General features: G+C 37.7%; 1 protein-coding gene across 1 annotated transcript in view; it reads right to left on the reverse strand.

The window, feature by feature from the left end:
* The window catches only part of DPYD (dihydropyrimidine dehydrogenase), a 799188-nt gene extending 791736 nt beyond the window's left edge, over window positions 1–7452 (reverse strand). Inside the window, 1 exon segment of the mRNA XM_021690256.2 lies at window positions 7325–7452. Within this exon segment, the coding sequence (XP_021545931.1) occupies window positions 7325–7375 (51 nt within the window). The 5' untranslated portion in view covers window positions 7376–7452.
* Window positions 7453–11640: the final 4188 nt, after the last annotated feature.

The following is an 11640-nucleotide window of genomic DNA, read 5'->3' on the forward strand; positions in this document are numbered from 1 at the left end:
GGTATGTGCTATGGTGAGCGCTGTGAATTGTGCAAGACTGTTGAATCTCAGATCTGTACCTCTGAAACAAATAATGCAATATATGTTAAGAAAAAAAAAAAGAAGAAGATAGCAGGAGGGGAAGATTGAAGGGGGGGAAATCGGAGGGGTAGACGAACCATGAGAGATGATGGACTCTGAAAAACAAACTGAGGGTTCTAGAGGGGAGGGGGGTGGGAGGATGGGTTAGCCTGGTGAGGGGTATTGAGGAGGGCACGTTCTGCATGGAGCACTGGGTGTTATGCACAAACAATGAATCATGGAACACTACATCTAAAACTAATGATGTAATGTATGGGGATTAACATAACAACAAAAATTAAAAAAAAAAAGAATTTTAGTATGAGATCCAAAGGCAAAAAAAAAAAAAAAAACCCCAGAAAAACACTAAAAAATTAATCCATATGTATACTGCAGTAAAATAGTAAGGGTCGGGGGGTCAGCCCTGGATGTGAATCTTATTCCCTAGTGTATTAGATGTGGATAATCCCATATAGACAGAACATATTCCACACACTTCCTTTGAATCTTCTTCAGTTTACACTAGAAGGCTGGCATTACAGAGGGCATTGAAGACATTTTTAAAATAGAAATAAAAGAAAATGAAGTGGGTCTTTTTAATTTAATCTGAATTTCAGAAACTCCCCCCTTCTCATTGGTAATATTGACAAAATTTCAGGAACTTTCTTATAAGACATATCTGCAACATTTCTGAATCTGTAATGAGCATTCACTGTAATTCTTTTAACTTCTTTAACTACTCCCCTCCCTCACATATTTTAAAAGACTTTGATACCACTAGTTAATTTCTGGAATTGAACAAAATTTCAACCAAATGACATTTACATAATACACATGATATATGCAGTAGTGATATTTAAAAGAAGTACTACCATTTAAAAAACATGTATTTTATGTGACACATGCTATCTGAGGCATTATATGTATATGACACTAATTAATCATTATAGCTATTGCATGAAATAATTAAGCTTAAATCCAACTGACAGAGGAAGAAATGATAATCCAGGAAAGAACTTGACCACAATCACAAAAGTAAAAAAAATAAGAAGCCAGGATTAGAACCCAGCTCTGTTTTAATATGATGCTTTCTTTTTTAACCACAAACTAAAGCTTGATTTTGTGAAATACAAAAGAATAACTGTATACAAATTTACTGACTTCCTAATATCAATAAATAGATATCTGTGGTGAACATTCTAAGAGAAAAGTTGTACACTGAGTTCACCTCTACCAGCATAACATTTTAATCACAAGCAATGTAAGAAGTAATAATTATAAACCACAGGAAATATATAATCCTATTAAGAGTTATCTCAGTAGTATAATTGGCTCCAAGATATCAGTGAACATCCACACTATTAATGTTTGAGGCCAAAAAATATCTTGTTTTGATATAGAGGATTAAGAGCAAATGAAATCCAGAAGGTAAACATGTCACATTTGAAAATCAAAATTCTGACTACAGATAAATTTATAATCTTAGAATGTCTTATTAAATATTTTTGAATTAAGGCAAGTTATAAATGACATAGAATTTTTCTTACAGTTTTAAGGACTGAAGGTTTCCACTGTATATTTGTCATTATAGCCATATAGCTGAGAGGCAGAAAAATAAATTCGCCAATCCTATTTTTCAATATCCTCTTTAGCCACATTGAAGTCTGGACTGTATCAAATATCATATTTTCTCTGTCATATTATTTTATAACTTGATTTTTTCAGTCAAATTATCTTTAATTTTAGTGTTTTTAATTTTATAACTTAAGTTTATGCTTATTAAAAATTCTCCCACAGTGACCAGATAGGTTTACCTTACTGGAAAGTCTATTTTTCAGCTCTTGAGTTGTTCCCTGTCTGGTAAAATGCTGTATTCAAATATTAAGGTAAGAGACTGCTTAAAGATTATCCAATTATCTCAGTATTTTGGCCCTAGATGTCTTTCACATTCTTATCAATTCCTTATGTTCAGCTTCCCAAAACTGAATTTTTCTTCCAGAACATCAGAAAGAAGGCTACTGGAACTCCAGCACATTTTTACAATTAAGCAATCGGACAACAGTATCTGCTATGATTATGATTAAGCAGATCCAATGTAAAAATTTCCCTAGTGATAGATTCATCAATAGCCATTAATCTCACAGTTTTTAATTAAACTTCTAAAATTGGTCACTGAATCCGTGTGTAGGTGGTAGATTTTAAAATATATATATACTGAAATATACATATGACCATGCTTACATAGGTAAATGTACTTTAAAACTACAAGGAACTATCGTATGGAATAAAGGAACTTCCCAAATCACATCATCAGACACATTTTTATTGCCCAGCTAAATTCCTTAGAAAGGAGAAATACTTTAAACTAAATATGGTCCACAGAACAGAGGACAAGCATATTTTTAACAACTCAAACTCATAAAACAGATTTATTTTTTTTTAAATTAAAAGCCTTAGCAAGTCAAGATAGCATTTCCATAGATCGGTGGTGCCCAATCAATAAAAGAAAGGAGACAAGAAAAAACTGTCACTTACACACTGAATAAAAAACATAAAAATTTTAAATAAATAACCATAACTTCTGCAAAGTTGAATCTTTATTCTCTCCTTTGGATCCATGACCCTCCCCACTCCCCTGGGACAAAAGCAGTTCTGATAAAGGATACTTCGAAATACCTCTTCCATCTCTATGAATTAATTCATAACCCATGCCTTCCCTTTTTTTTTCCAAAATGCTGCTTAAAATGAATTTTCTCCAAGTTGTTTCCTTTATTTTCACATTTTCCAAATCCATCATTTTATTAGCTTATTTTCTTAATTAATAAACAGAAAATTCTCAATTATCCTCTCGAATGGAAGCCAGAGTATAAGTAATTTAGAAACTATTTCTATTTGACTTGAAATGCACTGTGATTCTGTAGACAATGGACTGAAATTCCTTTTTGATTCAGGGTAAATGTGAAATGAGTTTATACCCTTTAATACCCATTAACTGATAATTCAAGGAATGGACCTTGACTTGCGATTGTGAAAGCATTAGAGTGGTAGGTAGCAATTTAGTTTGGCTGTAAATATTTACCAAAATTACTATTATTCAAAAAGTTAAACGCTTCCTGTGGCTATATACATTTTCCTTTTTTTTTTTTTTTTTAAATTTTTTTTTTTTTAAGATTTTATTTATTTATTTGAGAGAGAGAATGAGAGAGAGCACATGAGAGGGGGGGAGGGTCAGAGGGAGAAGCAGACTCCCTGCCGAGCAGGGAGCCCGATGCGGGACTCGATCCCGGGACTCCAGGATCATGACCTGAGCTGAAGGCAGTCGCTTAACCAACTGAGCCACCCAGGCGCCCCCTTTTTTTTTTTTAAAGATTTTATTTACTTATTTGACAGAGAGAGACACAGAGAGAGAGAGAACATAAGCAGGGGGAGTGGGAGAGGGAGAAGCAGGCTTCCCTCGTAGCAGGGAGCCAGATGCGGGGCTCAATCCCAGGACCCTGGGATCATGACCTGAGCCAAAGGCAGACGCTTAACGACTGAGCCACCCAGGTGCCCCTATATACATTTTCCTTTAACTATACTTTTATAATCTACTCTCAATTATCCATGTCATTGGAAAGGAATAAGAACTTGAACACAGTGCACTCTTCCAAAATCATTCTTACTTGTTTTTAAATGTGCAGATATTGACCTATACAGGTTATCAATTCAAACTAAATGAAGTACTGTGAAGATATTGCTGAAGTCAGGAAAAGTGATCAATATTGGGAATTAATCTTCTCTGAAACCTTCCCAGGAGAATTTGTATTCAAAAGTCATCCTAGACAAAATTCAGCTTTATCCAAAAACTAATTCCATAAAGTAAAATGACTTTTAAAAGTATATAGCTATTAAAAAAAAAAAAGAAGAAGAAGAAGAAGGTAGTGGGAGGGGAAGAATGAAGCAGGGGAAATCGGAGGGGTAGACGAACCATGAGAGACGATGGACTCTGAAAAACAAACAGGGTTCTAGAGGGGAGGGGGGTGGGAGGATGGGTTAGCCTGGTGGTGGGTATTGAGGAGGGCACATTCTGCATGGAGCACTGGGTGTTATGCACAAACAATGAATCATGGAACACTTCATCTAAAACTAATGATGTAATGTATGGGGATTAACATAAGAATAAAAAAAAATGTTAAAAGTATATAGCTATTATTAATGAACTTTAGAATGCCAATTATTTCATTGACAGTGATTTTCCTAAGATGTTTGTTCATATTTTTTTTAACATTTGTCCTTTTTCCTAACAAGATGTCAACTTGTGACATTTGTTTTATTTTCTATTATGATTTTCTTTATTTAACAGATTATGCAAATATGACTCAGAGAATCTAAGTAACTTGCCTAGAATCACAGCTAAAAAGAGTTAATTAGACCTCAACCCCAGACAGTTAGCTCCAGATCCCATGGTCTGAACCACATTAATGTGTCAGGGAAAAAAATGAACAGACAAAAAAAAAACAAAACATACAAAAACAAAACCTTCACTTTTTTTTTTTAAGATTTTTTTATTTATTCATTTGAGAGAGAGACAACATGCGCATGCTCAGGAGAGCAGGACAAGGGGGAGGGTCAGAGGGAGTGGGAGAAGCAGACTCCCCGCTGAGCAGGGAGCCCTGAAGAAGCCTGGATGCAGGGCTAGATCCGAGGACCCCGAGACCATGACCTGAGCCGAAGGCAGACGCTTAACTGACCAAGCCACCCAAACACCCCCAAAACCTTCACTTCTCATGCAGCTTCTACAATTACTACAATGACAATTTTTGAGTATATGAGCGAGGTTCTATTGCCTAATATATTACTTACTAATTCATCGTTGTTATGCCTATCTTTCAGCCTGAAATATTCCAGTTTTGGGGTTTGGTGACATTCTGATTGCTTTTCATGTTCCCAATCCTTCAAACCCTGATGTGATTATTTAACTGAGGCTAGAAATTATGGAGTGAACACACAAAGCAAATCTGTATACCTCAGTAAATTTTTTCCTCAGAAACAAAGATATTTCTTGGCTGCTTCACTGAAACCTGAGGTTTTGTAGCTTATGGGGAAAATTAAATCACTATTACAGAAGCTTGTCAACATCACCTTCTGTTCTTTCCACATTTATCAAGTGAACATGTACTTTGTTTCATACTGATTTTCTTTTTTTAAGATTACTCCATGTACTTGAGACTAGAGCAATGGTCATAGTCAGATCAATCTCTAGACAATAGTCTTAATGAATTCATTCAAGGAAGGCAAATCCAATGTATGCATTCAAATTTAATAGAAAACTGAGCTTTCATAATTCATTCTGATTCTTCAAACAAAAATGAACTTTGGTGAATCAATAGGATCAACTGAGACATCTATTCTTGAATGTGTTCCTTTAGGCTTAATGTATTTTTCCTCACTGCATTATATTTTAATGATTAATTTTACGCTCTCTCATGGTACTCTAGCTCATGAATCACAGGTATTACTTTGAGAGAAAAGGAAGGTACTGTATATAATGAAAGATATTACTGTTTAAAATGTGCTGCATATATGAACTACATAAAAGCTGAAAAACTCTACCACCATTCTAGATTGTAAGTAATATCATACAGATAAACTCTACAGATTAAGATTAGATTGAGGTGAGTGTGAGGGTGTGGATTTCTCAAATGATCTTGGTTCAAACAACATACAAAACTAAGCTACTCATTTAATGTGTCACTGGCATCTTTTCCTTAGTGTCAGGTGGTTAAGAACTGATTTCAAAGACAATTGCAGGAGAAATACAGAGAAAGAAATCAGTTAAGCAAGTAACACTCCATTCTAAAAGCCAAAAGCCACCTGCTCTCTGACACTCTATTCTCTAAAATCAGTACTGTCTGAATGCTGTCAAGTTTCCTATTTAGCTTAGTTAAAAAAAAAAAAAAAAAAAGATTTGGTTAAGTCAAAGTAAAAAGGACCAAAAAGGACTATGACATAAATCAAGTATCTTTTACCCTGTGCACACATGAATAAGTATTGAGTTAAATGTATCTTATCGATCAATATTTTCAAAATAGTAAACTATCCACAAGAGAAACCACAAGTAAATTAACCAGATAGGTCACTACAATATAATTTGACTCTTGTTACTAAAATGGATTTTTCCCAAACTAATGTATGGAGTGGGGAGAAAACACTACTACCATCTCCCAAAGAGAACACAAAGTTACTTCAATCAATGACAGAGGAAAAATGTGGCAAAAGCAGCTATTCTGCAAACAGGTGGTTTTAAACTTTTACTTAGGCCACTGAAAAGGACTGAGGAAAGAAAAATTGTGTCATTTATAAAAAAGAGAAAATACACACATATACACGGACACACATTTTATCAGAGAGGGGAGACTCAAAGAAAAGCCTTAAAACACAACAAAAAAAACTAAGAAGCAGTTTATCTTAGCTCACAAATGCTGAATTGGGTTAGTATGTCTAAAATCACTGTTTATAATTAAATCCTTCTTGTTTCATACCTAAAGATCTTAGGGAAAATTTAAAGGAAATGGTCATGTCATTTCAGGTAGGACCTTATTCACAGGAAGAAAGATGCCATTTTTATATAAACAGTGCAAGAGGAGATCAAAAACTGTTGAGAGGAGAGAAAAATACAGCTCGTTTATGTTCTTCTGACAGCACTGCATTTTTCATGTTCTCAATACTTTGTTCCACCCCTCCCTATGTTAAATAATTTCATAAGCAACAGTATGGCTAGCGGGAACTGCTATAAGAGTGGACAAACAGATCTTTATTTCTATGCTCCACCTTTGCATTTATTCAGGATTCATCCACTGGAGGTGGGGGCAGCAAACAGGTGCCCCGAAACGCATACGGGGGGAGAAAAATCAGTGTGGGGGTAGACTGGGTGGGAGATGGGAGCTCCTATCCTCCAGACTCCACCTCACTGGAACTCTTGTGCCTCTTAGTCACGCCATTCAGGGCAGGACTAGACCGGCTTCCTCAATCCCCTCCAAAGTAAACAGCCAGGTCCCAACCCAAATGGTACTCCCTCCAGTCGCGGGACCCCTGCACTTCTCTTCTCTCCCTCGCTGCCCACGCCGGGCTCTGGCTACCTGCTCCTTTACCTCCCCCGCAGACCTCCAGCGGAGGCAAAGTTTCCCGCATCTCCCACTCTTTTCCGAGCGACCCCGCCGGCCTCCCGCGCACCCACCAGCTGGGCCCCCCTCCCGCCCCAGGAGAACCGGCGCGCAGTAGGTACCTCGATGTCCGCCGCGTCCTTGCTAAGCACGGGGGCCATGGCAGTGCTCATAGCCTGAAGTCTCCTAGTGACAGACCCTCCTAGCGTCCTTGGGCTCTAGTCAGAGAGCGAAGTGACCGCCAGCGGTAGCGCAGAGTAAATAGGAAGCGAAGGGTCGGCGGTGAGGGGGCGGGGCGGGCGCCGGGAGGCCCCACCCCGGGGGCGGGGCTGCGAGCTCGGCCCCGCGGCTCCCGGCTCACAGCACTGCCCCGCGGAGCGACGGGGAAAGGAGCCCGGCCTATCCCCCAAGCTGGCGGCTTGTTTTCCTTCTACAGGAGGACGGAAGGGAAGGAGAGAGCGCCTGCTCCCGGGACTGACCTTTGCTCTATAAACTGTTAAAGCCTGAGCTTGGTAGGCAGGGGCCAGATGGGAGAGACCCACAGGACCAAAGGTAAAAGCAGTTGGCGCTTTAGGTAACAATTTGCTCCTTTTCCTTCCTTCCGCACGAACCCCGCGACGTGCAGAAACGTTGGCTTCTGGGCAGCTGCATCATCTGGAACTCCTCAAGGATGAGGTAGTAAACGTTCCTCCATTCATCCAACAAATAGGCGCGAGAAGGCAAGGGCGCGAATCTAATAAAAGTAGTCAAAACCCGGGGGTGAGAGCGGGGGCAGGGTTATAGTGGGGCTGAGGGAGGGAGGCGAGCAAAATTTCTACAGCCAGAAGTGACAAGTAGTAAGCGATGTAGGTGGTACAGAATCAAGGTTATATTTTTTCAGGACAATCCTTTCTAAGGGCTATTTACAAATATATATATTATTCTAAAATGTGAAGCTCTTTTGAAGAGTGCTTTATGTTTTGTTAGAGAGCTTGCTGTGGAGAGGGGAGTGATTCTCGTTTAGGGACGGTTTCAATCCAAAAAACATTCATCTTTGAGTACATGTCTTCAGACTTCCCTCCGTTCTCCCGGTTAGAGAGATACATCGTCCCCTCTTCTCCCATAACACTACCTGCTTACTTCTAGTGAGGCTTTTATCACACTTCTTAATCCTCTTGGCTAAATTGCGAGCACCTTGGATTCAGGTATTTCCTCCATATCGTTATTCTTCCATTAGTTCATTCATCATTTCATTCAACAAATATTTATTGAACATTTTCAATGTACCCAACACTGCCTTAGATACTCTAGATATAATCTGTCTTCAGGAAGTACATCACATTCATGGAGATTTTACTCGGAGTAAGCAAAATAGTAAGACTGCTTGGAAGATAAAAGAGAAAAGGGACAGAATAACTGGGGTATGGGTGCTCACCACCTTGAGTGATTTGGGAAGACTTCTTTAAACAAACCATTAGATTACCTTCCATAACCTGGAATTTACTGGAATTTATTATTTACATTCTCTATGAATGGATACATTTTCTTGAATCAAATAGTATTACTAAGAAAAAACTATAGAAACCTTAAAATCATATTTTCTCCCACATTTTATCCATACCCAAGCTCTCAGGATTCAGCCTCCTAAAGAGAACTTGGAATATTTGTTCACTTCTCCATCTTCAGTACATCCACCAAGGTCCAAGCTACTGGTGTTCCAGCTTCTACTGTTACCCCTCTCCACTCCAGATTGAGTTTTAAAAAGTATTAATTGACTCATAGCTCACACACACACACACACACGGACTGTATAAATCTTTCAGTGGTTTGCATTGCGGTCAGAATAAAATACAAACTCTTTAGTGGCCTCTTAATAACCTCCCCTACCCTTCTCCAGCCTCACCTATGGCCATTCTTGCCATGACTCCTTAAGTTCCACCACAGAGTAACCTTCCCTTCTTCCAACCATTTCTCCTCTTTGCACATGTCCTCCACTTGGAGGGCTCTTCCCTTTCTATTCATCCTTTAGGTCTCAGAGAAGGCTTCCTTGACCCATCCCAATCAACAAGATTAGACTGACCCTGTCTCTGTTGTTCTCTTTTTTAACACCTATTTTTTTGTCATAGCCCTATCAAATTTTATTTGCATATTTATTTGTGACTTGTTTAATAAGTCTCTTCCATTTACAATGTAAGCTCCAGGAAGAGAGGGCTCATGTCTGGCTTGGTTGTTTACCGGATAGTCAGCTCCCAGCCCAGGACTGAAGCATAAGAGTCCAAGAACACTTGGTGATTGAATGAACACAGTAGGTCCTGATGGTGGTTTATGCATTAAGCAGTTCATTTCAGAAGCTTTAGTTTCACCTTACCGTGTATTTTTCTCGATGTCCTACTTTTTCCTGAGAAGTAAATCACAGTATCTATCAACAAATTTCTAGTTAAAATGTGTCAAGCTAACTACTTTCCTTTTCATGAAGTAATGTTCCAAAGTCAGATGTTCCTGCATCTTCCTACAACCATACCTTACCCAACCTCCAAAGTCATCTATATCCTCCTGGAGATATATATGTATTATATATGTATAATAATACTATTATAATGGTATATAATAGTATTTATCATATATACATGTACATACATATATGTATTTGGAGGAGAGAAAAAGGGTATATGCACATGTACCTATATAACATAAATATATGAGTGATGTATTTGATAACGTATATGGTTCCTTCTCCAGTTTAACCAGAGAGCTTCAATAGTCAAATTCCTAACTACCAGAGATAGAGACTTATATACTCTTTTAGACTGCACTCTACTACAAATCTTATCAATTAGCAATCCATATTTTAGTTTTATATTGGTACAAGCGTCCAAGTTATCCTTAAGAGTTAGACACTGTATTTCCATATTCACTTTTTGTGATTATTATTCTCCTAAACCACCATAGGATAAGTTCAAAATATGCTGTCTTTCCAAAGATAAGAGCTTCGTCAGTGACACTCAATAATCAAATATAAAATTTGAATGCTATTTTACAATTCCCCCCAACCTCACCAAACAGTTCTAAGATATGTAATTAAAGCACAAATCATGTTGCTCACATGCCACACCTATATTCTGTGATCAGTGATTGAATCAAATAAAATTTTAAATCCATTGAAATTCCACATTAAACACAGTTGTACCTGTAAATAATCCAAGCTGTTTAAAGCTTACTGTAAATGCATTCACACCACACTTTTTAAAAGTTGTAAATTATGATGGCATTTGTCAAGCTGTCCCTCCATCTGGAAGCACAGTCAAATATCAGGTGTTCCACATTAATTTTTTTGTAGACTCTGGAGAGACAGCTCATCTAATAGTGTACGAATTCACCAAAATGCATTTCAGCCTAATAGTTTATATTACATGAATGAATATTATTATTATTATTACCATAATCAGAAGGAAAGCTTATGAGTCATCTTTCATTTCTGAAAAGTTAAACAGTACCACAAATTTAGAAACACAATAAAAATGCAGATTTCCATATGCTTTATTTTTTCCCCTGTGGTCTAGCATTAAGCAGGGGGTTTTTTTGTATTTGTTCATCCATTTATTCATATCACAAACAATTGTGTACCCAATATGCACTAGTTACAACAACAAAACACTAGAGATACCATGGTAAGTGAAATAAAAGTGAACTCTATGCTCATGCATCACCTTGCAGATGATTTAGGGAGGTGAACATTTGTCAAGTAATCACACAGTAATATAATATTTACTGTGAATAAAAGTATCAAGGTAAAACAGAGGACTGTTACAGCAGAGGGACCTGGGAAATCAGTGAAGGACTTCTTAAGGAATTGCCCTTGCTGCTAAGATCTGAGATACAAAGTTAAAACAAAAAGGAAGAGATCAAAAGCATTCCAGGCAAGAAAGTAACCCTGCAAAGACTCCAAGGCCAGATGTGTCCTGATAGAAAGGAAAAGAGGCTCTGATAGCTAGAGCAGAGGCAGTGAGGGGGAGAGTGACCCAGAGTGTTGCCATGTGGTATTTTAGCATTAGTTCAAGATTTTGAATTTTATCCTATAAGAAGTGGGAAACCATGGAATTTTTTTTTAAGCAGAGGAATGACGTGATCAAATATGTATTTTTGAAGTATCACTCTGATTGTAATGTATGTGTAATGCATATTCATATATTCACTTGGGTGAATGTTTTAAAATCAACCAAGAAAGTGATTTCTGGGAATGGGCTCAGTTATTTCTTCCACATGCCAGCCAGGATGGTAATAATCATTGTCACTGAAAACCAAAAAAGTGAATTTTCTACCATATAATAATGCCATTGTTATTTAGTATTTTGTTACACTTATGGAGCAGAGCCCTGTGTTTTTAATCAGTCTGGAAAGAAAAACCTGCACCCCAGAAGGATTTCTGTCTCCATCAGTGTCTCTATTTCTGTTTTCCAAC

The sequence above is a fragment of the Neomonachus schauinslandi genome, chromosome 4 (genome assembly GCF_002201575.2).
Source record: "Neomonachus schauinslandi chromosome 4, ASM220157v2, whole genome shotgun sequence".
NCBI lineage: Eukaryota > Metazoa > Chordata > Mammalia > Carnivora > Phocidae > Neomonachus > Neomonachus schauinslandi.